The sequence below is a fragment of the Podarcis filfolensis genome, assembly GCF_964270895.1.
Source record: "Podarcis filfolensis genome assembly, chromosome: 3".
NCBI lineage: Eukaryota > Metazoa > Chordata > Lepidosauria > Squamata > Lacertidae > Podarcis > Podarcis filfolensis.
In genome coordinates, this window is record NC_139606.1 from 58,143,279 (window position 1) to 58,169,043 (window position 25,765).

The window sequence follows — 25,765 nt, forward strand, 5'->3', positions numbered from 1 at the left end:
TCTGCATTTGCCCCCTGCCATGTTAATTAAATGTTTCACAACTAAGTGTCTGAGGTAGAAGATGCATAGATTCTGTCTCCCAACTGCAGGACACTTAGGAAACTTTTATCACCTGCAGGTGGCAACAAATATGACCAGGGAGAGGAAAGTGTGGACACAAGGGGCCTGATGGATAAGAGTGGTATAACTGTTTAACAGCTGAATCATGAAAGCAGACTTGCAGTGTCTGTGTTTACATCAGTGCTCATTCATAGACTGCGACCTATGAAAATCCAGCACAGCCCCCAGAAACCCCAAGACTTTGATCACATCTTTTTGGAACTGATTCCATGTGCAAGTTAAGTACAAGGCATGATACCAAAACTGGGCAAGAAGCCAGAGATAACAATGAACAAGTATTGGCTGCATTTGCATGTAACACTAAACCAACATTTGGCACTCTGTGGATTAGATGCAAAGATCAAAGATCTGGTCTCACCCATTCCTTCTTCCCCTTGCACAGCCAGGAGGCAAACTTCTGTGGAAATTAGCTTTACTTGTTACAAAGCCAGGAATATTGGGTTACACTAAACTGTGGTTAGTTAAACAAGCCAGCATCATAATTTATGGCTTGAAGTTGGCTTGCTTTTGAAACTGATCAGATTTGCTGTAAGCCGGGATTCCTGGTTTGCATGACAATGACAAGCCAGAATTCTTTGCAAATTCTCCTCCTCTTCCCAGCCACACAGGAAGAGGAGAGATGTGCTCATCAACTTAGTGTTAAGTCATGACTTGGAATTATTATCATTTTTAAATGTATTACCCACTCTTCACCAGCAGGTTTTACACATCTCAGGTAGACGAATTTAGGACTGCAACCTCTGGGACTTCTAACAGTTCCCAGCAACTCTGAGTCAGTTGTGGTTTTTTGTTTTCCTTAGGTTTGTACATCCTATTGACTTTTTGAAGTTGTATTCTCAAAAATTTATAAACTTTTAAAAAAAATCAGAGAAGGGTGTGTGTGTGTTTACCATAGTTCAGTGCAGTCATGGAAGCTCCCACTTAATATGCCAACTTCATGTATAACATACAAAAGTCATACACAACTGTATAGCTGGGAGCGTTTAATCTTAGTGACTCAATGTCTCCTGACTGCCTGGCATGCTGAACTACGAAGAATGATTTTGCAGCGGAAACTGCTAACTCCTGCATATTGAATTTCACAACCTGCACATCACCGTGGCATTTTATTCACCTCAATTTGAAACACCACTGCAATCATTTTACAATCTGTCCTTATATAATAAAAAAGGATCAGTCCTTTAGCACTAGGCACTGTCAGCAGAAGTTAAAAGCAGGATTCGCTTCGTGTCCATTGCACATGTGACCTTCTTATTTAAATAAAGCAATCATTCACTTCAGCTTAAGTGCAAAACACACACACGAAGAATGGAAGAATTCTGAGGCCAGGTGTTTGTTTTTGAGTTCACAGTCCTTCCAAGCAACCCTGTCGCCACCACTTCTGGTTACTTCCCCCAGATTTGTAGTATAATTTGAGGATAATTTGATGATAATTTGATAGGGGTCCTTGTGTTGCTGCCATTATTAAACAATTGAGAGTCAGGAGTCATTGCAATCTACTCTCTACCACGCAACAATCGGGGGGGGGGTGCGCGCGCGCACAGGCCAGTGGTGGTGGGAGCCAGAGGTAAGGTGAGGTCAGAGACAAAGAATGGGTGGAGCAAAAGATGCAACTCTTGCCTTTGCCACAGCCAATTTAAACCAGCAGTTTCTATACATGCACATCTCCAACCTTCGTCCAGAAAAGCAAGAGGCATTAACACAGTTCAGGAACACATCCCAGCACTTAAAGAGGTTGTGGAGCAGGGTCAGGGCTAAAACTAACTTGTGCCACTCCAATGGGTGAAGGCATTTCTAACGCAGTCTCAGACTAACTGTTGAAGTGTCTCCATAATAGTAAAGCCTAAAGATCTGGCAATAAACCAGGGTGACAGAGCTAGAATGATTTTCGTTTGCCTTGCAACCAAATTTCCAACTTCAAAGAAGCAAGCTTATTTATATTATAATATTTCACCATCAAAATTATTTCTTCTTCTTCTTTAGCAGAATGTGATCAACCTGATTTGACACCAAACCAAAGCAAACTAAGGCAAACATCCTCTGCATTACAGGGGTCAGTATTTTCTCTCTGTTTTCACAGTTTCTAGATCTGGCCTCAAACAATCCATATTATGCTCTCTGGGTGGTTCGGGAATATTTGGATATGCACATAAAACACAAGGAAACTGGTGTTCCATGAACACTTGGTCACCTTTCTTCTAAGTTTAGTATAATAAAATACTAACAATGATACTGAATTACAATTGCTAAACTATTCCAAAAACTAGAAGGCCACTTTTTGCTTACAAACCAGTGCTAATATTTTGCTTCATTGTCAGCCTTTGTTCCCACAGTCAGCATAAATGGATTTCCCAGTGGTAAGTATTCTAACCCTATGGTTCTCATAATTCATTTGGTTTGAATTATTGATAAGCTTTTCGGAAAAATGGAAAAGGGTCACACAGATAAGCCAATTCTTTCTTGGATAAAACCCATAAATTATATATAAATATTGATATATCAGGACATAACACAAGTTTCTCCTACAGAATACATTTTGCTTTGTTTACGGAGATGGACAATATTCACAGCTGTAGTCATGGCAATCTACAACAAATCATGAGCATTCCATGGGCTGGTATGCAGCTGCAATATTAGCCAATCATTAACCATGTGTGGCATTTGAAGGCATAATTGTTATGTTTTTAGTCCTGCTTTAAATTTAATTTATTGTAGGTTGCCTATAGAATTATATTATGAGGGCATTCTATCTATCTATCTATCTATCTATCTATCTATCTATCATCTATCTATCATCTATCTATCTATCTATCTATCTATCTATCTATCTAATCTATCATCTATCTATCCAGCCACTATTCAATAATAAGGGATAGGTAAAGTACTAGAGGACTATACACTGCCACCAACCCCACTTCTAGCTATGGTTTGGCATTACATCTGCACATATGTTAATCCGAACCTGGGTATGCTCTTAACCCAATATATGAAATATTGTGTGGGTTACATTGGACAATTCATTGCCATTCTCTCACCCATATACACGGCCCACTAGCAATGTATTTGCACTGACCCAATAAATAACTGACCAACTCTAGTTTAACAGAGTATCATAGATGCAGCAGCAAAGTGCTCATAAATGTACTATTTTTATAAACTATGCTAGGCAAGTCATGATTAGTGGTTTCCTGTGAATTATTAAACAGCCAAATATTTGAAACTGTTTGAAAAGGATTTAAGTGAACTATTCTGAGTGTGCCTTGTTCCATCTGTTGAAAAATTATTCTCAAACAATACAAAAGCCAAGATGATTAAAGGTCACTGATACATAGCAAAGCACCTTATTTCAAACCAGAAGAGGAAAAAAATTAATTATAATTGCAAAAAACTATTCCAGCCACATTTTAGACATAGCATCCAATTATCCATTTCATTTTCATTTACACCTCATGGGCGAGATCATTTATCATGTTTCACGATAATGACCAGAAGGCACACAGAGAGTGATTTCTAGAGGTAACAAATTACAGACCATATTAGCATAAGCTTACAAGATCTCATCAACAAGTACTATGCATAAATATGGGGTAATTACATTTACAATGAGCAGGAATGGTTGATACACTACCTTCTTCATTAGCAGCTGCCAAAAAAAACAAAAAACCTGGTTCCTAATTGAACATCCTGGTTTGCTTGCTTAAGTACAGTAATTTAGATCCTTATAACAAATCAGGAATCACTGTGTTGCTGGAGCACCAGCCAGGTAGGCATTGTAGTGGCTCATGATCTGGAGATGAATCTTTCATCATCAAGTATTATTGCTTCTTGCTACCAAGCCATCCATCATGCTGCTGAGACAGCTTGGAAAGATAGTGCTGGACCCTCACATTACTGCTCCTTGAACTCTGTCTCATCCATCTTTTGCATCATGCCTGATTTGCAGCTAAGTATCATCTCCCTGCTGCAAAACCAAGTGTGAACCCCATAATGCCTCTAACCTAGAGTGCCACTCTAATAGTAATTGATTTCTTTTTACTGCCGTGCTCAGGACTTGGAAAGCTCATCTGTGGTTACTGACAAAGAAGACAACCGTACAGAATTTAGATTTTTGCTGTAGGAAAAAGTAAAGTTGCTTCTTTATTCCACCATGTTATATGTGTCATGGGTGCATTTTTTTATGTCGATGCACATACATGCACACAATATATAATATTACAAGCATACGGTGGGTGCACATCCACGAACACACAAAACACAGACATATAGTATTGTTTAAACAAAATAATCTCAGGTGCAATACACAGTATTCAACATTTCAGGCTGTTCAAGTTGTCAGCAATTCAATTTGACACTGTACGATGTTTACACACACACACTGCACACACCCAGTGTACAAAAATAAGGGGAAATTATTATTAACCCCAGATTCACTCATTCAAACAATGTCTGCTTTAAAACCTCAGCAGACCATAAACCACCCAAGATTAAGTATAGTAATTCAGCTTCATCTGAATGCTGCTATAAAAGTTTAATACATCAAAATGATCAAAATGCCCCCAGTGGCAGGTTGGGATTCTGTTTCCAATTCAAATTCTCTTTAATATATGGCTTCACTGACATCTTGCATTTTCTACCATCTAGGTTGAATTCCAAGCGGCTTCCTTCTTCATCATTACCATACATCGGCTCACCAATCCAGCACAACACTACAGAGATGTCAAACCCAGTAGATTTTTCTTTTGTACCCAACAGTGAGTGGCAGATAGGAATCATTTAAATAAATACTGTGAAAGCCTTCCTGCTGTATTTCCCCAAGCACTCATTTTTTAAACAAACCTAAGTATGGGAAGAGATTGAAGGGAGAAGCAAAGCTAGCAACAAAATCTAAGAACAATAAAAAACTGGAATTTAGTTTAGTACACCTATAAACATGCCTTAATTTCTTGTTAAATATGGACAATCTGAGCAAGTCATGAATACATTCTACACTCTTACAGGAACAGATACAAATTCAAAGAGCAATGGTGATGTCTGGATTGCTAATATAATCTGTTCTCAGAAATGAACAGTTTCATTGCATCAGTTCTTATAATCTGTATCTGTATGTGCATCAGTGCTGGTTGGGTCATTAAACAGTCAATGCAAGCAAACAACACTCTTCTCACTATAAATAACCATATTTAACAGTTTCCACATCATGCAAGGATAGTTTTATAATTTAAACATATTGGTGTTTACCAGTTCAAGAAAACCTAACCAAGCACATTTTGGATATGAATAGCCAACTGGCTATTTGCTTCATTACAAAATATTTATGGGACCTACAGCCTGTTTTCCTACAAACTTATACACAATTTATATCTAAGGCACTAATCAAATTTGCCATAGAAATATAAAGTTTAATTTTAGTAGTAAAAATATCTTGTTTATTCTAAGAGATGCAGCACTCAAATGAAATGTTTTGGCTCTCAAGCCTGGAGGATTTGTGCTCTGATTTTAGTCTGCTGACTATCTGAAAAAGTAAAGCAGCACAAGCAGCAGGGCAGGGAAGTTCAGGCTGTTACACAACACCATCTGAGTAGCCTGCATAGCTCGGTCAATGAGGTCCAAGTGCCCCTCTAAGTCTTGAGTATCTGGAATAAGAGTCACTTAAGTGCCCTTGAGTCGTGCAATGTATTCAGCAGCTTGGTCACATATATGTTACATAACCAAAGTTTTTGTGCTGCATGTAATGTGTTACTTTTAGCTAATTTCTCAGTTTTGGTAAATTAACACAGGACTTTACTATAGAATAAGGGCCACCAAGCTTTTGGGGCTTGTGGGCACATTTGCAAATTGGAGAAACTGCTGTGGATCTCTCTCTCACACACACACACCACAACAAACTGCACACCACAATGTAGTTCATTGGCTACAAAAGAATGCTTTCTAGGTCTAATTTCAGTGGAAAGGAAATGGGGACATGGTGGGTATCAAGGAAGGCCTCTGTGGGCACATTTGAATGAGCCTTTTCTGTGGTGACTCCCCATCTGTAGAATGTTCTCCCCAGAGAGGGTCACTTATTGCCGTCTTTACATGATGACAGTGAAAACATTCCTCTTTATCCAGGCTTTCAGTCACGAAATAATATACGGCCTGTTAAATGGGGGTGGGGGCTGTTATTATTATTAATATTATTGTTATTATTATATTTTTATAAAATGGATTTTTACACATACTCTGTTTTCCTTTCCACAAGTAGTTAAATGTGTACATGGTTTGATTTTGGGTGTGATATTTGAAATTTCCTGCGAATGTCAGAGTTGATGAAAATGAACCTTACCCCTGCCACACAGTCTTACAATTTCAATGTTTCTCCAAGGCATTTACAAATGGTACAAAAAGGGATCAATTATCAATTTCCCTGAGAGATATGTGCCTTTTTCTTTCTTAAGAAAGAGCCTTTTGTTGTTGTTGTTTTTTGGGGAAACTTGACTGGATCATTAGAATAACGCCAGGCACCAAATTCATTTTAAGATATTGAAGGAATATTTAGGAGATTATTCACTCTAATTAGTTATGTCAGCCTACGCAAAACTAGTCAGATCCCTTGCAGGAGTGATGGGATAAGACACCTATTAATACAAATACTAAAGTGTGAAAGCTGTGGCATGGAAATCAATTAAAATCTATAACTCTCAGCTCGTCACAGGTCGCAAGCACTGCATTATTGACATGGCACACCTTTGGTAAACATAATTCAACTATAAACATTGTATAGAATCCACAGAAGTGACCAGATGAGGAATGATCACTGGGAGGAAGGCAGGGAGAAGAAATGTCATGGTGCACTTGTAGCAGCAAAACTGTACACCTTCATCTACCCCAGCTACAATAAAACATGTCTCTCCAGCATCCGTCTCTACAGCTACAGCAGGAGCTATAACTCTCCAATGGTTTGACTCGACCTCCAAAGGCACAGTCTTCCACTGTCTCCTGAGAGAGACAGATGCCAAAAAACCCCTTTGGTAAACATAATTCAACTATAAAACTTGTATGTGAAGTCAAAAGAATGCAATGAAATAAGTCACCTAAGCTCTACTACAGTAATGTGAAGGAGTCTCGGTGACAAGTCTAGATGTTGGCTAGCAATAACTTGTATGAATGGGGAAGGGTCATAGTTCAGTGGTAGATCCCATTGCTTTGTATCCAAATGGTTCTGGGTTCAATCCCTCTAGGTAATGCTGGGAAATGCTACTGTCTGAAACTCTGGACAGCCACCACCCATCGGTGGAGACAATACTGAGTTGGCTGGACAAAGGGTCTGATTTAGCAGACCTTGGTTCTCAAACGCCTTGGTACTCAAACAACTTGGCCCCAAACACTGAAACCCAGAAGTGTGTGTTTTGGTTTGCAAACTTTTTTCAGTAGCCGAACGTGCTCCTTTTTGAGTGTTACGCTTCCGTTTTGAGTGCCACACTTCCGTTTCTGAGTGTTACGCTGAGGTCTGTCTGTTTTTGCTATTTATTTTGTGTATGTTTTTTGCAGCATTTTTGTTTTTTGTGACTGTGTGGAACCCAGTTCAGCTACTGACTGACTGATTGTGTGACTGCAGTACATTGTTTATTGCTTTCATTTTATGGATCAGTGGTCTCATGAGATAGTAAAATTCATGTTAAATTGTTGTTTTAGGGGTTGTTTTTAAAAGTCTGGAATGGATTAATCCATTTTGCATTACTTTCTATGGGAAAGCGTGCCTTGGTTTTGGAATGCTTTGGTTTTGGAACGGACTTCCGGAACAGATTAAGTTAGAGAACCAAGGTACCACTGTACATGGCATGCTCCTCTGTCATATTTCTAGACATTTATGCATGAAACTTCCAATTTTCAAGTAATAAAGAAAAAAATATATGAACACAAAGCTTCTCTCAACAGAGTAATATATATTTTTATTTTTAAATTCTACCCTGCCTGCTTTCATCCTCCACAGTGGCATGCCAGTTGTAACTGTTAAACTGCACACCTTAAATATATAGTCAATCTAACGTACTCGGGCAATCAGACAAGGCCAGTTTTAACACACATTTTATCAGCAGCTGCTGTTATTCATCTTCCATTCACTAATAACCCGTGTTGTCAAAGTTTGTCTTCTACAAGCTGAAGATATTCTCATTACTCAAAATGATATGGAAGCAATACTCAGAACATGACAAAGTAAATTGCATTTCATCGTATCTTTTTTCTTCTTCCTGCGGCTGAGGGAACACGTAGATCGATACTCTTCAGCATGGGAACTCCACACTGAAATTTTCATTTGTTTCAAACAGCAACAAAAAGACCTTAAGCATGCCCTGTCACTTTCGGTTTAGGAAGAAATGCACTAATAAACTCTTACCCCTGGGTCATCTTTGACAATGGGCAATACTATGCCAGCTCTTATTAAAGGCAATTCGTATCAGTGGCCCAAAAATTTCCTTTAAAATTACCATCTTTTGTATCCATGTAGCAGGATGTCAGCTTTAAAGTGCCATCGAGATATAGGACCTGTCACTATAGTTAATTTTCAGCAGAGTTTTAACACCAGGGTAGCTTATCCCCCAGGGTATGTTTTTGACTAACGAGGTTTATTTGGTGGTTATCCAGACAAACAAGGAAGCATTACTACTGCATATTGCTTTTCAAATATAGCGGGAAGCAAGGAACTCTATGTACTCAAGCTTCAAGCTGATGCAGCCGATAACTCTAAGATCTTAGTCTAAATAAATAAATAAATAGTCCAGTAGCACCTTAGATACACTGAAACATATGCCACCAGACCCTTATACATTCTTCTGTTTCAGTGTATCTGAAGAAGTGTACATGCACACAAAAGCTTACACCCACAACAAATTTAGTTGGTCTCTAAGGTGCTACTGGACATTTTCTTTAAAAAAATGATATTTATTTCAACTGCGTCAGACCAACACAGCTACCTACCTGAATCTAAGATCTTAGGTAGAATCAACGAGTTGTTGAAAATATATTTATTTTTCATTTTGTTTTGACAAAATTTATAGACCACTTAGTCAAACAAAACCTCTAAGCAGCATATATAAAATAGTATAAAATATAATTTGTAAAACTTTTAAATACTTTAAGAACTTGAAATAAAAAGGAAATGATGACTTTGAAAATGTCAGCATTCCTCAATGGGAGACAAATTTTATTTCCTTAACTTTGATCTAGAAGTGGAACACACACCATACAGTTGAAGCATATTTAAAGCACACAACCCTTCCCAAAGAATCCTGGAAATTGTGGTTTGGAAATTGCAGCTTTGTCAGGAATGAACTGCAGTTCTCAGAATCCTTGCGAGAAGGATGGACCTTGAATGTATTGTGCACGTGCACAGCTTGAGTACAAAAAGAAACTTCCTATATTCTTTGTACAATTTGTGATAAAGCACCACAGTGTCCTGTGACCTTCATTCCAGGGGAACCAGACCTATGGTAAGTGCTGGAAACTATGATGTCTCTCACCACTCAGAGATTTCTGTACACATAACAATATTAAGTACAGTAAGGCTATAGAAAAATAATAATGAATGGGAACATTTAAGTCAGGTTTTCATCTCTATTGGCATAAAAACAAAGCAAACTCCATGGAATAAATATTTAAACATTTTTATGTCATTAAATATCATTTAGATAATCTGTGGTTTTCCAAATAGAAACCAGCCACATTTGTTTTATTCCATGAGGATTCCAGCAACATCCAATTGGCTTCTCCTCTCTATATCACTTGAGTTCAAGGTATTATCAAGATAAACACATTTTTATTTTTAAAACATTTGATGTCAGCAATCAGAAAGGGAAAAAAAATTACCTCGAACAATAAGCTGAGCAAAATTGGAGACTCCAGATCCCCTCTCAGACTGAGTAACACAGCGATATAAATCCTGATCTGTTTTTGTCACTTCCTGAAGTTTAAAGGTAGCAGCAAATCGTCTGTGATTTATGTTTTTAGTTAGGGCCACAGGAATGTCTTCTCCATTTCGTCTCTGGAACAAAAGGAAATCAGCACAAAAAGACTGGGTGATTAAAACAGCATCTGACTGGTAGGATCACAAAACAAGCAACTTGGCAAGTAATGAAAGGGAATATGGAACCTTAGCAAGGTGCCCATCTTTATGAGAGAGGTTATGTGAGGAAGGAAAAGGTACTATAGGCAGCTTGGCCAATATTCTCTTGGCACTCTGAACACTGCACCCCATCCACCACTGTGAATGACTTCGTGTTAGTAGAGACCATGAAATGTTGTTAGAAATAGATGGCAGCTTTGTACTGGGTATCCTGATGCTTAAGATCCACAAGTGAAGTATATCAGAAAAGGAAATATACAACGACAATATAAACACATGGGGTTGTCTCCAGTGAACAACTTCTGCTTGTGCAATGAATTCTCCTCCCCTCCCACTCCAATGCTCAAAATCTGCTTTCTAGTTTCTCCCAACCCTCCAGAGCTTTAGGGTGCTGGGGGCACAGGGGAAGTGGAGGAGAGGGAGAAAAAATACCACTGCATGAGCGGAAGCTGTTCTGCTCACACAATGAGACTGATAGATTCAACCCATGGTAAGTTTCTCATATTTCAAGTCTTGGAAAACTGAACCTTTTTGCAATATATTTTGAAAGCAGAGAGCCATGGCAGAATTCTGAAGAACTGTCAACTTCTAAAGTATGGAGAACTCCATTTTTCCCCCTAACTGCAGCCAGAAACAATAATCTCTTGTCTCTCTTCCCCATGTCTGGTATGACAAAACACATGCTATCATATAGTAAGCAAACAAGCAAATATTACCTCTCCCAATGGCCTGTACTTAATCAATACTAACCAGATTTGGATATTGAACCAAACATTTCTGTGCAAGATTTCTGATAAAGCATTAAAGAATGCCCCCTTAAAGCCCTGCAGACAACCTCTAGGATGGAAATGGTGAAGCTGTGGCCCTTTGGACATTGTTAGCTTACCAACATTTGTAAATTACCCACTATCATAGGTATACACAGTGCTGCATCTGTGACTACTTGACTATTTGAGCATTTTTAAAGAGGTGCAAAATGAATGAACTATGCATATACAACTCTGAACAGTTCCCACACTTTACAAAACAGCCTCATCTAGTCAAGATTCCCTGACGTGTACCTGGGCATTTAACAATGCAAATGTATGCTGTCCACAGGGTAAACCAGAGACAGGGCAACTGAGGCCCTTCAGATGGTGCTGGACTGTAATTCCCATCAACCCTGGATGAAGCTGGTGGGAGCTGCACTTCGGACGGCCATAGGTTTGTAGTCAAGTTGTGAAATAGCAAAACATTAAAATTTAATTTAAAATAATTCGTGTCATTCCTGATTTAATCATATCAAAAGGAAGAAGAGAGGGGGAAAGAAGGTTCTCATGACTACTTTCTGTGAATTGTTATGTACTGTATGGTCTACAAAAAATAAAACAATGCAGGGAAGCAATTGTCCTGCATAATGCCCCATTGCAGACAATCTTCTCTCTGCTAAATCAGCCAAGATAAACAAGCCTTTTGCACCCCACACAGAGCCCCTTTGCTTCTTCCTTTTGCAGCACAAGCAATTAAACCAGGCAACATGAAATAATGCCAGGATATTAAACCAGACCGTGCTCTAAGATCCTGGCTGGTTCTAAACTTTGCTTAACTGAAGATTTCTACATTGCAGCATGCAGATGCCCCTAGAAGGAGCAATGAACTCATTCATATCACACCTTATAGGCAAAGATGCAATTGTGTGAATGTGGTCAGTAGGGTTCATGGGAACTCAACAGCCGCCACAGTTTGTAAACCAAAACCGCAGGCTGGCAGAAGGTAGAAGAAAGAAATCACAACACATTATACATGGTCAGTGATGTGTCCTGTAGCCTTGTAATCAGTGAAGAATCTGACAATAAAAGTCCCTAGGAAGTAGTGCAATAGGGCCAACAGTAGTAGCATTTAGGCATCCCCAGAGAGAATCTACTCAGATAACAGCCACTGAGGCTACAGAGTGATGCTTATGTGACTCTGAGCTATTGTCCCGTGGAGGACCTAGTTAACTGAGGCAGAATTAAATTCAAACCAGGATGAACTTATCATCTGCTGCTGTTATAAGGTAAAACAAAAAAGGAACTGCAAACTAAGGAGCCAGGGGAAATGATCACATTTATCCGAAAAGGGAAGGCTCTCTTCAAACCTAAATGACAGCAGTAGCTTCAAAAGATGGAATGTAGAGTGACAAGAGGGATTTTGTATGCAAACATACACATTTTAGACTAGAGTTCCAAGAAAAATCTCAAATGAAATTGTATAAAGACTGAAGTTGCAGCACTGCTTGTCCAGTGCTACTATATAGCAGTGTCTCTAAAGCACTCTTTTAATATGAGAAAGACCACCAAGAAAGTGTAAATCACACCTAATCATTCTTACATTTCTCTCTGCTGTACAATATTAGGCAGAAGCAGGTGACATGTATATACAAAGTTTATATTAGAGAAATATGCATCTTCAATTATATATCACTGGCAAAAAAGGAAAGCTCCATGACCCATCAGAAAAGCATTCCCTGGAGAAACCTCAAGCCTTTTATTTTATAAAACCAATATTTATATATATTTTATTGAAGTTAATTTCAAGTACACAAAAATACTGTTCACATTATTAATCATATCTACATCCTGCCCCGTTCCCTCAAAAGCTGAGGGCAATGCACTCAGGATGGGTGATTCATTACCAATAAATTATTCCAAACAGGACACAATGATCTTCAGCACTATAAGCCTGCACTCTAAATTAACAGATTAGGTTTTTTGTGTTGTTGTTGTTGCTTTAACAAAAAAAATAAAAATAAACTATATACAACTCCTGGCTTCAGTGGAATTCAGCCAACATGAATGGAAAGTCATGTTGGTGCAGGTGGTACTATGGCCAATACACCGTCACATTCATAGATAAATGAGAATTTACATCCCTCAGTAGCTGTCTCAGTGCCAATGGAGAAAACATGAACTGACTCCTAATGCCTTGGTTGCAATCATATGTATGCAATTAGGCTGGCTGAATTCCACTGAAGTCAAGAAGATTTAAACAAAGATTGCACCCACTGTCAGAAGTTACATGCTCATACTGCTTACTCAAATAAACTGGATGTATACCATGCAGTATATGTATATATAACTAACAAAGGAAACAAAAGCATCTTACCACCTGTTTTTTCTTAAAATGTACTGAAGCAATCCTAAAAATATACAAGATTCTATCCCCTTTTGGCAGTGTCATTAAAGCAGAAGACAAACATGTGGGCTTTCAACTCCATATTCAAAGGCTGTAAACTTTAACACTCAGCAGGAAGTAAGTCCAGCTGAACACAATGAGGCTTACTTGAGAGTAAACATGGAGAATGATTCTCACTGTTGCATATGAGTGAGCTGCACAAGTTCCAAGGCTCTAGTTTTCAACTGGTAGGTCAAGAACCAGGATGGCATCATACTTTAGTATAACTATAGTAAAAACAAACCACAGCTACTTGGGACCAGACACCACAAGGAACTGTGTTTAACTTAAAACTGAAAGTGGACGTTCTTGATCTCCTGTGGTATACAAAAGAGAAGGCATGGGATGAGGGATGTGCAAGATCAAGGCTCATGGCAAGTTCTTGCTTCTCCTGAAGCAAACCAGACTGCATGTATCTGAGGTCTGGATTCCATCTAGGTTAATCATAAGGACACTTTATTAAGCTTGGGCTTAACCTACTGCAGTTTCTGTTTGGAACAACTGATATAAAAAGAACTCTTATCTTTCACAGGAGCAATATGTTATGATGACAGACTCAACAAACTACTGTACTTGTAAAGTACTAGGAAATCAATGGTCAAAACATTGCAAGCACTACTATCAGAGATCAGAGTATGCATGCTGGATACAAAGGGGGGAGGGATGTAAAAAGCCAGACTGCTGTGATCAAAGAAAAGAAAGCTATTTTTATGGGAACACTATCAAGAGCACAGAAAAAGAACACTGGAAAGATACTTTCCTACAAGAGCTATAATAAAGAGAGACATCTTCTGAAGAATGATGTAATGCTGGATGTACTGTAAGCACTAGCTAATTTGCAGAATTGAGTCTGGAGGGACTGAACCTGCAGCAATTCCCCCTGAATCATGTGTCACCACAGTTGCAGGGCAGCAATGAGACAGAACAAGATGAGGCATAAATTGCTTACAAGACTCTGGTCGTGAAAGAAAAGGAAAAGGCAAGGAGATCTTTATGAATTAACTTTATAGTAAAGAGGGGAAGTAAAGAGGTGTGAAGCAAGAAATCTTTAAAAGCAATGTTGTGTAACAGCAATACACCTGGGAATCCAGTAAGGATTGATTTAAGAAGGTAGCGACTTAGGGCCTAAGCAAAGTGCTATAGAAAACAGGCTTAGTTAGCAGCGTTGCCTCCAATGCAGGCAAGAGACAGGAAGAATTCAAAACTCCAGAGCTGCCAGCCTGTTCAGCGGGAGGAAAGTAATTTCCACGAGTAATTTTTTTAAAGGGGAAAGTAAACAAGTTACAGGCACAAAAGACTACTCTCGTTGGAGATATCTCTGTCTATCCATTTATCTATCTATCATCTGATTATCTATTCATTTATTTAAGTTCTATACCTCCCTTCATCCAAAAATCTCAGGGCAGTTCACAGCATAAAAATGCAAAATAAGAAAACAAAACAGCACTAATAAAAACAAGAACATGAACAAAACAAACCCATACTGTGCCTCCCACAAAAACATTTAAAAGGGCATAGAATGTTAATCAGCAGACAGCCTAGTTGAAGAGAAACATTTTCGCCTGGCGCCTAAAGATATAGGTACAGAGAGACAGGAAGTGTTCTCAAGGAAGGGTGGTCTCATGCTTCGCACATCTACTGAGAAACAACAGCCACTCCATGTTTCCTAGAGCAGGAGTCTTCAACTTTTTCAGACCCAGGATCCACCTTTAATACAAACTTGCATTGGGAACCCATTCCTTAATTCTCCACTGCCCTCCCCCCATTCCCCAATAAGAAGAAGAGGAGGAGGAGGAGGAGTTTGGATTTAATATCACTACCCTGAGGAGTTTCAAAGCGGCTAACATTCTCCTTTCCCTTCCTCCCCCACAACCTTGAGTGAGGCTGAGTGAGGCTGAGAGACTTCAGAGAAGTGTGGCTAGCCCAAGGTCACCCAGCAGCTGCATGTGGAGGAGCAGGGAATTGAACCTGGTTCACCAGATTACAAGTCCACTGCTCTTAACCACTACACCACACTGGCTCTCCATTTGTATGTTAGCAGTGCTGCTGTTGCAACTCGCCGTGGATCAGGTCATAACCCAGTGGTGAGTCCCAACCCACCTGTTGAAGACCAGTGCCCTTCACTAGTGCAAAATACATTGGGTGGAAATCACCGGCCATTCATTATATTACAGATCTGTGTATATAGATTCAACATGTAATGAACAAAGTTGCCCAAAGACTGAATTTGGGGTGTGAGTGTGTGGATATTCCACTCTTCCAAAACAAAGATCAATAGTTTTTATTACTCATATTCATCTATCATGCACAAATCCTTGGCCAAAAAAAAAAAAAAAAGAAGTTCATCTCAAACAAAGATGTATTTGACTTCCAAATCTTCTAGGGTTGGGCACTGGCAAACTGCTAGCTCTCATATATCACACAGGCAGGCTGATTTATGGGCATTCAGAATCTGAGTAGGTTCTCACTTGTAAATCTTAATGCATGGGGATGAAAGACAGTTATACAAGACTACAGTGATCTATCAATTGCCAGGAAGTAAAAGGAGCATATAGCATTGGAGAGGTACAAACATTCATGCTTAGGGTCACATCTGAAGCCATCTAATCTAGCTACCCTTTCCCCCCATTTTTTGTTTAAGTTTGATGTATCCCATCTAAACTAGTCTGAAAAATAGTTAAGGGGATTCACCCAACCAGCCCTGTCGGCAAAGCCCTGTGCAAGGAGTTCCGCTTGTGCCATGGAGCCTCCCCTCTCTCCTCCCCCTGTATACCTTGAAATTGGCTCAAGGGAGGGGGTCAGGAGAACCCCCCAGGACAGCGGGAGAAGTAGAGGGGGGATCGTTCCATCTGGCTAGCTGAAATACTTGCACCAGTGGAATATCCACCATAGATGTAAAATTCTACCCTCAGACTGTTTTTCAATATCACAATTGCATCAACTTCACAATGTTCTCTATTGCATTTTGTCTTTCAAAAATAAGACTTTTAAAACAGTCATTTTGGTGGATGTACCTCTTCAGCTGAAGTGTATTCTTCCTTTAAGGTGAATATGTGGCATTTCCCCCCCCCCATCATTTTCATTTCCATTTAGCAGGCTACTTCTTTTTTAAAAGCATGTTTTTGTTTGGTTGACTGTTTGACTGTTTGACTGTTTGTCTGTCTGTCTGCCTGCCTGCCTGCTTGCTAGCACTGAGCAAGTTTTCCCAATTCTGTGAATCCTTTATGGGTTGAATATGCCAAATTGTTCTACTCTGCTTATCTTCCAAATGCTTATAAAATAATTCTATAATTACTAATATGCTCTTGCCCCAATGTAATTGCTCCTTTCGTTTGTTCTCATGATTTATCGTCTCTCCCCCACCCCACCCCAGCAGCCTTGGCAATGTGTAATCTGAGGATCCCAAACATGGCACCTGCGAGCACGCCATTCACAGACATCCCCTTGCTGTTGACTCTCTGCAACATATAAGTATGGTAGGCCAGGGAGAGGGAGAAAGAAACAATACATTTCTTGTTCCTTTCAGCCACCCACTTTTAAAGCCAGACAAAAGATAGGGGAACACTCAGCTTCCAAAGTTGCTGAGAATCCACAATCTTGAATAAATAGGTTAAACAAATGGCAGGAACGTCTGAAAGTAGGCCTGTTGCTATGATCATGCAAAAAGGGTTGAAGTTGCGCCACACCAATCAGTCAAGCTCTAAATATACAACAGATGCCCAAGATGGCAGACAGCTACATTCCAAACAGCATTTGCAACCATGAATGCACCATCACCTTGAAGACACTGCTTTTTATAAATATACTGTGGCTTACATGGTGGGAAAAGGCAATATCCTCCACAACAGAAACACCCTAATCCTCATGTTGTCCAGAACAGAAAGCAGAAACATCTAAATGTACACAATATTCCCTAATCTCAGAGAAAAGTCATGAGTTGTAGTTGCAACAAACTGAACTCAAATTCGTCGTTCTCTTTTTCTATCCTTCAATTGCTATTTTCAGCCAGTTGCTTTAATTATCTGCAACTCCACTAGGAATGACATTTTCCTGTGGCTGGGAGAAGAAAGGCATCATGCTGCATTAATGCTGATGAGCCTCTCAAAGGGTGAAACCATGGCACCCTCTTCCAGCTTTGACTTGCCAACTAAGGAGGCATTTAGCCAGCACCTAAAGCCATTACTGACTGATTACTGACAGGATTACCAGTCATGCTTTAAAAACCCCCACATTTTAACCATGGGTGATAACACTCCTCATTTCAGATCCACCAAAGTCAAAGGTAGCACCAAGATCTGTGTGGCAAAACACACACACACACACACACACACACACACACACACACACGGAACTGCAAAGGCAGGTTAAACCTCTTTGCTCAAGCCAAATGATGTGTTGGTGCCAAGGCTCAACAATGATGGATAGGCTCATTAGTGGTTCCGTTATCAACTACTGAACCTAGAGCCAGGGCATATGGTTTAGCAGATGCTCCAAGGAAAGGACTTTATTGATGGGGGCCACATAGGTGTCGTGTCGTCTTATGCTGGCCATGGACAAGAGATCTGAAACGTTGTGAGACAGCTTACCACATTTACTACCATTCCCAAATTGGAAAATAGAATGAAGCAGCTTGGTTCTGAAACCTATTGCTCAGATATTTAAACCGAGATAGAATCTTCTATCTGACCCCCAAAACACACATGTGCGCGCACACACAGAGGATTTTAGTGTTCTGAATTACCTGATCTTGTTTTGGACATGAAATTAATGTGTTCCAAAAAGCTTTGCTGTTTAACTCAGTAGTACGTATGTTCCAACTAAGTTCAGTAGAACATGCTAGTATGTGTGCTTAGACTTTCAATCTTCCCACACAGTAGAACACAGGATCAGGCAGCCCAAGTGTTAAACATTTGTAGGCAGGCAAGGGGTGACATAACTGGGCTCCTGAGCCCCACAGGGATGCCACAGAAAGAATCTAGTTGGTCAAGGTAGCTGTGGACTCAAAAGGTTGAAAACCTCTGGGAGTGGGCCTTTTGGGAAAAGATCACATCCACAGTAGGTTCAGAGTCCCACTGCCATATCCAAGATAGCACTTGGATGTAGCACTACTACATCATATTATAACTGAGTGATCACCTGTTGAGAAAATACTATCACAGATGAGCTCATGAATTATTTGATCCTATTACTTGAGGCAATGAAAGCTAGTTGCAAAGCAATAATTTTCACAGAACCTTGCAGCCAACTGTGAACTTGCCCTCTATAATTCTGAATAGGTTACTTTCATATATAATAGGCAGATTTGCTTTTCAACATGATTTGTAGTTAAAATCTTTCAAAGTTTCCATCTATTTATCATCCTACATGAAGAAGCACTTTCAGGAATATTTACTTGCCGTCAGAATCCTATAATAAAGAGGTGAGACATCAACCTGGGTTTCAAAATAAACATTAACAACAACTTTTAAACGGATCTGCAATGGCTTGCAAGCTAGGTATTAAAATCACTAAGTACTGTGTGAATCCCTGTTGGTTTAGGAATTGGAGTATTGCTCCTTATGCCTGTGGCTCTTTTTGGATAAGCCATCTGGCTCAGGTCCCCTTCTGTGGTAGTCTCTCTACTCATATTCAACTATATAGAGGGAGCTATGTTGAGGTCACCCCCCCCCAACTTGGTGAGGTGAGCTGCTTACGCCACTCCTTCTCTCATGGAGCCTCAAAACTTCAATTGGTAGATAGTTTCATTGACCAGCAAAGTCTTTTATAACCAAACCTCTCCAAAGAACTGTACTGAACACCCCCATCTGTATGGAGCCTAATTGTTCAGGGAATTTTTGTTCGAACTTTTGCAGATTAAATTTGTCTCCCCTAGAAGCACACCCTTTACTAGGATTATGCACATGGATTCCTTCACAGCTTACCACATGTGAGAAGTGGTACAGTATCCCACGCACTGGCCATGCCCCCAAATGATGACGCGCCTTTTGGCTGTGTGCCCCAGTGACCACACAAGGTTAGTGAGCAAATTCTATCACATTACTTCTTGGGGGTTTTTTTTTTGGGGGGGGGGGGTTTGGAAATTTTTGTGCTTCATTATCTTGTAAACTATCTTGGTGGGTTGAATTTTTAATGAAATAAACGTGTTTATTGTTTTTAGCAAAAAGGAGAGGAAATCTAATTATGTAATTTAGACAAAACAAAACATATGTTTGTAAAACAGCTTTTGTCTGTTTGTTAAACAATCTACCCTAGAGAATAAAAATGAAATAATCTGACATCAATCTGATATGGAGAACTGCACAGTATGGAAACTTTCCAGTTGGCTCTTTTTAACCACATTGGATCAACATTTATCTAGGCTGCACAGAGTGGTTAACATAAGTACTTGCACACTGCCATTGTTAGCACCTTAGCTATGACAATTATACAGGTTCTTTTAATGTGTGCTCACTTTGGCACTCCTAATACTCTGCTTCTTTATAATGATTTTTTTGTGCTTATCTAAGTGTTGTTTTATTAGTGTTCCCCATTTAATGGAAACTCTTAGTCCCTAGTGATACAGCCTGCAATTACTAAACTGGTCATGTAAAGTCAAATAAAACTATGCTTAAGTCACTGAAATTGAATGTTTACAGTTATCACATTGAAGCAGAAGGCATGAGCAGTACCATTATCTGTCATCTCATTTTATTTTACTCATTAGTAACAAATGTCATGGAGGATAAGGCTATCAATGGCTATGTTACACCTCCACTGTTAAAGGCAATATGCCTATGAATATCAGCTGGTAGAAATCAGAAGTGAGGACAATGGTGCTGAGCTCCAGTTCTGCATATGTGCTTTCTACAGGCATATATGATAAGAGGATACTGGATGAGATGGACCCTTGGCCTGACCCGGCATGACTTTTGTGATTGTACTTCATCCTGTTCTAAAATCTGGAATTCTTTAATTCAGTTGCATCACATGGATGTAGTTTAACATTCTGTTTAAAATCAAGGTATAATTTGCTATCAACTTCAATCAAATAGTTTTTCAAAATCACAGATACATATGCCCCGCTTATCCACAAGTACCATACAATTTTTCCTCACCTCACTGAAAAGGAATTCCAAATTTAGCACATTGCTCCCCAGGACTGCATTTTCCCCATTTTTTAAAGTCTAAAACATATTGCTTACATTTTTAGGGTGGTTATGGTGCCTAAATAAAATAAATGTGTAGAGAGCATTCTACTGCAGAGAATATTCACTGCAGTGTAATAGCAATTTCACATAATACCTTGATTATAAGAAAGGGCTACCCAGAACACAGAACACAGAGCCCATGAATAGAGAGATATTTGATGAAATAAAAAGTGTATCACTGCATCCATAGCTGTCAACCGTCCCTTATTTGGCGGGAAACTCCCTTATCCCAGCGCCGTTTCCCGCTGCTGTCCCGGACTGATGATGTCCCTTAAATTTCCCGGGTTTCATGCTCGCCTGGCTCAGGAGGGAAGCAGAGCCTCGGGGTCCTCCACCTCGAGAGAGAGCGCGCACACAAGCTGCCACAAGTCCGTCTCTCCCTTTTCCCCCTCAGGGGCGCATCATGAGGAGATGGGTGGTGGCGGGTGGGCAGGCAGCCCCTCTCTTGCGAGACTTCCGCCGCGCTGCCAGGGGAAGCTGGAGGCGGTGGCAGCGGCTGAGGAGGCAGCCTGAGGGAGGAGGAAGAGGAGGGGATGGGGAGGGATGCAGAAGGGCGGTGCTTCAGCGACCACTGCAGCGCCACAACCGTCTCATGCCAGGCTCGCGGGCAGTGTGGGCGAGAGTCTTTCTCCCTCTCTCTCGCACGGGGAAGGGCCGATGGAACTCCTCGCGCCAGGACGACGGCAGCCCCGACGTGCTGCTTAGCATACCCTCCAACCAGTGCAGCATCTTAATGTAGTGATTTCCCCCTCTGCATCCCTTTGCCGGGTTGCTGCGCTGTGGGAACCACCGCTTGAGGCTTCGTTTGGCTGCTGGTTGACTAAAACTCCTTATTTTGGCTGCTGATCCCTTATTTTTGAGGCTGCTGGTCCCTTATTTTCAAATCTGTAAGTTGACAGCTATGACTGCATCTTCATGTGAGTCAGATTTTGTTTATAAAAGTGGGGGACTCAAAAGCTGTATAAGTACAACCACCTTTTAATATGAAATAAATGAAAATTAAAAATAAAGCAAAAAAAAAATTATATTGGAAAGCATTTTTCAGTTATGTGACTTATCCTGTATAAACCAGAAAAAGTAGAACTTGCATTTTTTGTTTTTGGAAGATGTATGCCCACAAATGGATCCCATTGAATCAGCCTTACCTGGAGCCATAACTTGTTATTCACTGCATCCCTCCCTGTAGCAATGCACTGAAATGTAGCATTCTGGCCTGCATTGACCTCCACATCTCCAAGCCTCAAGAAGTGAGGAGATTTATCTGTGTGTAGGTGGAGAGAGAGAAAAATGTTACCAAAAATATGTTCAGACAAAAAAAGCCCATTTACTTCTCCCCAAAGATACACATTACTGCAGCCTTTGGTTAAAACTAATTTTTTACATGAAAGAAAATAATTGTTTCAACTCAAGGAGAGAGAACAAAACAGCCTTGATCTTTCTTCCTGCACCACACAAACTCTGCTGAAGCTTGTCAGACATGAATTAAAAGCGATTTGTAATAAGCCAAAGCGTAAAAGGATGTGAAACAAAAACAAAAAAAGCCTAAAAACTCTGGAGTGAACTTCCATTGCATTATACATAAAACCACTGCAATGAGAAACCACTGCATTAACAATACAAACAATCAGATTTAATTAACTCCATATAGTGTGATCTAGTGCCACGTAGACATCCCTGTCAGTAAATATCACCTGCACCACTAAATACAGCAACATTTGACCCACTGACAAAGCTTCTCATACTAACTGTCCTGCCTCAAGGAAAGCTCAGTGACAAAACCATCCTTGTGAAATATTAGGGTTGAAAAAGGCAGCGGTGGCAGTCGAGAGAGAAATATGCTACATAGTTTGCACACGCATTACTCTTCTAAATTACCTGGTAACAGGCCACACATCAAGAGTCTAGGCTTAGCAATTCAATAGACTGGCCCAGTCTATTACGTCTGCAATTAACCAAACAAAATTCAATAATGCTATGGCTGTGTGGGGTGTGAGGGAAGGCTCATGTTAATTAGGATCAAGGGCCATGTTTACTACCCTACAATCCTATACTGGAGAGCTGCTGCTGTTGAATTGAACCTATGGCTATCCTTGCGGATAAAATTTGCAAATGGAAGAAGCTGGTGATGGAGGCATCAACTCATGGAGCTGGCTTTGATGACACAGGAAACCAAACTATGATAGTTAGGTGTTACTAACTTTGCATGTAAGTTTCAGGGAAGCAGCCATGGATAACTGTTTATCTTTTCAGAGTCTGAAGTCTCAAGAGTGCCTTCATGTCTCATTTTACTCTATGAAATGCTGTATTACAAAATTCTGTTGGGTGACAACTTTCCAAAATGTGACATGAAAAACCTCAATTTGTTTCATTTTTCTCTGTTGCAGGAGCCTTGAGGGAGCCTAGCAAATTGTAGGAGATTTGTGGGAAATAGAACACACATGGAAGGTGATTCTAGCCTCTTCTTCTCTCAAGCTTGTAGTTCATCCTGGACCCAGAGGTTCAGTTGTGACAGTAGTCCCAATATGACTTTTCAGAACCCTCAATGGATATAAAGACAGCTATTTCATTGGATTTAAACCAAGTGATCATCATTTCAAGTCTTTGCACACTTAGCAATCAATTACTATAATGAAATTTATACCATTCTGTCCTTGATAACCTCTCGGAAGCTTTGGCTGCTGCAGGATGTGGCAACCATCGTGAAGGTGGTTTGGTCCAAGAAAGCACATCCATACTAATCATAGAATCTTAAAATTGTAGAGTTGGAAGGGACCACAAGGGACATCTAGTCTAACTCCCTGCAGTGCAGGAAACCTTTGCCCAATGGGGGATGTGAGATTAAAGTCTCAAGCTTTACCAACTCAGCTACTCCACATAGATCAATATAGTTTATTTATATACTGCTTTTTGGCCTAGAGGGTCTCCGAATCATCTTCAGGCATGATTTTGCTGTTTTGATAGGGCTCTCTGCACACACTTTAAATGCCATTTGCTCAACATTGGTTGCTACAACACTTAAAAGTGTTATTATTATATTGATAATAAGTTGAGCTAAATCTCACAGGATCATGAAGAAGCACATAGGTATTTTACACATAGGATTTATAGAAGCTTGATTCTAATGCTGTTTCCCAGAAATAGCTCACTGGGTGGAACAGAGCCATTGTGCCAGATTGCCAGCAGGTGGTTGCTATTGCCCACCAGAAGGGAATGTGGAGGAAGCAAGGCGTCAGGGCGGTCAGTGTTGGGCAAATGCACCAGCAGTGCTAAATCCTCCTGCTGGTGCATTTGCACTACACCAGTCTCTCTGCTACCTCTCCCCTCTTCCTCCAGTGAAATCCACCTACTGGGAAGCTAGCCGAGTGGCTCTACCCCACCCAGCAAGCCACTTCTGTTCTCATTAGCTGGAACCCCAACTAACAGAAATCTTATACATCTACATTTAACTATAAGCTACACGTCTGTGAATGTTGAGAAACATTAAATTCAGGTATTTAAATTAACAAGAAAACAAGATTAATTCACTAATTCAAAGGTGTCATTTCCCCACTTTTTAACAAATTGTAAAAACTAGAGGAGGAGGGTGGAGGGAGGACACCAATGGCTGGATGATGGAAAAAGCAGTCAGACAATATTGAGCCTGTCTTGAAAAAGACAGAGAAAAATGTGACTCTTAATCATTACTTACCACAAGGGTAACTCAGAACCTGGATGTCATCAATGGCAATGTAGCCATTTCTTCCATCTGAGACTTCGGCCTCAAATATTACCTGTCAAAGAGAAAGAAAAAAATGTTTACAACCGTCACTGCTACAGAATTCCCATCAGTGCAGGGTGCAGATATAAGACAACACCTTTTCATTACAGCTGAACTTGCTGCTAGGTTTCACTCCTGAATTTAATCATTTTCACCATTCTTGATTTACACAAAGGTCAGCTATTAATTAAGGCTACTTCAGTGCCCTTGCCCTCTCATTCTGGCCTGCAATATGCAGAATCTTTAGAACAAATATACCATTTTAAAAGGAAGCAAGTATTTTCCAGTAAAAAGAGGGCAGATTTTTCACATACTGCCTAGGAGACAAGGCCCTTCATTTTCTACCTCAGCAATTCAGCTGAATACCACATTCACAGTGAAACTGAAAGTATAAGATTAATATGCTCGTACGTATCTTCGTTCTCTGTTTCTGCCAAGCAAGAGATAAAAAAATGTGATGGAAGGAATAATAAAGGCACTGGTATCATAGCTCCTCTGATGCCTAGCCGAAATCCGTGTCAATAGCAGCAGCAGAAATGGTGTAATCCTCCGCAATAAATGGATAGAGTTATCTCCATGCCCACCTGAACTCTGAGCACTGCAAGACTCCAGGGATGATGCAGAGAGAAGCATCAAGTACTAGAATTCAAAGAGTATTCCGTTTCAGCCCAAATCATGAGCTCACAATCTCTCTCTGTGAGGACCAAACATATACACTGATTTCTTGCTTGATTTTATTTTCTGTAGCATTAACATGATATTAATGTGCGTTTGCAGCAGGATTTGATTGTATTTTTATATTGTTTTTTAAAGCAGCCACACACTCTCTCTCTATGTCTCTCTCTCTCTCTCTCTCTCTCTCTCTCTCTCTCTCTGTGTGTGTGTGTGTGTGTGTGTGTTTGTGTGCGCGCGCCAAAAACAAAACAAAGTAGAACAGCATATCATCTTAACTGTGTAGTTCTGCCTTCAGGCGTAGGGGTGTTGCTTTTTTCTTTTCTAATTGCCAGTGAAGGCTTTTTTTAACCCTTACTCACCCACCATTTCACTGTGGTCTTGATACTCACGCAACCTTCATGCAAAAAAGGCCAGTTTAACTAAATGCAACATTTCCCCTCAATACAAACTGCAGGAGGGTGATCCAGATTAGGGCCTCCATGCTGACAATTATGAGAGGGGGAACCGACACTGAGTTCCCCCATTCCACTCACAGAGCTAAAATTCCCAAAGTCCCCTGGAAAGAGGACTTGATTGCTAAGCCACTCTGAGAGTTGTAGCTCTGTGAAGGGAATAGAGGTCTCATAATATCTCTCAGCACCTTTAAAAACTATAGTTCCTAGAAATCTTTGGGGAACCCATAACAGTTAAGCAGGGCTGGCCCCAGACATTTTGGTGCCTGAGGTGAACCAGGCC

At 40.1% G+C, this 25,765-nt stretch overlaps 1 protein-coding gene across 19 annotated transcripts in view; it reads right to left on the reverse strand.

The window, feature by feature from the left end:
• The window catches only part of PTPRK (protein tyrosine phosphatase receptor type K), a 330,222-nt gene that overhangs the window by 137,715 nt on the left and 166,742 nt on the right, over positions 1-25,765 (reverse strand). For all 19 annotated transcript variants that reach the window (XM_083607580.1, XM_083607578.1, XM_083607575.1 and 16 more), the window contains exons 4-6: positions 24,287-24,368; positions 21,744-21,859; positions 9,964-10,138 (exon numbers count right to left, since the gene is read on the reverse strand). In XM_083607580.1, coding sequence (XP_083463706.1) covers positions 9,964-10,138; positions 21,744-21,859; positions 24,287-24,368 — 373 coding nt within the window. The remainder of the gene's footprint in view (positions 1-9,963; positions 10,139-21,743; positions 21,860-24,286; positions 24,369-25,765) is intronic.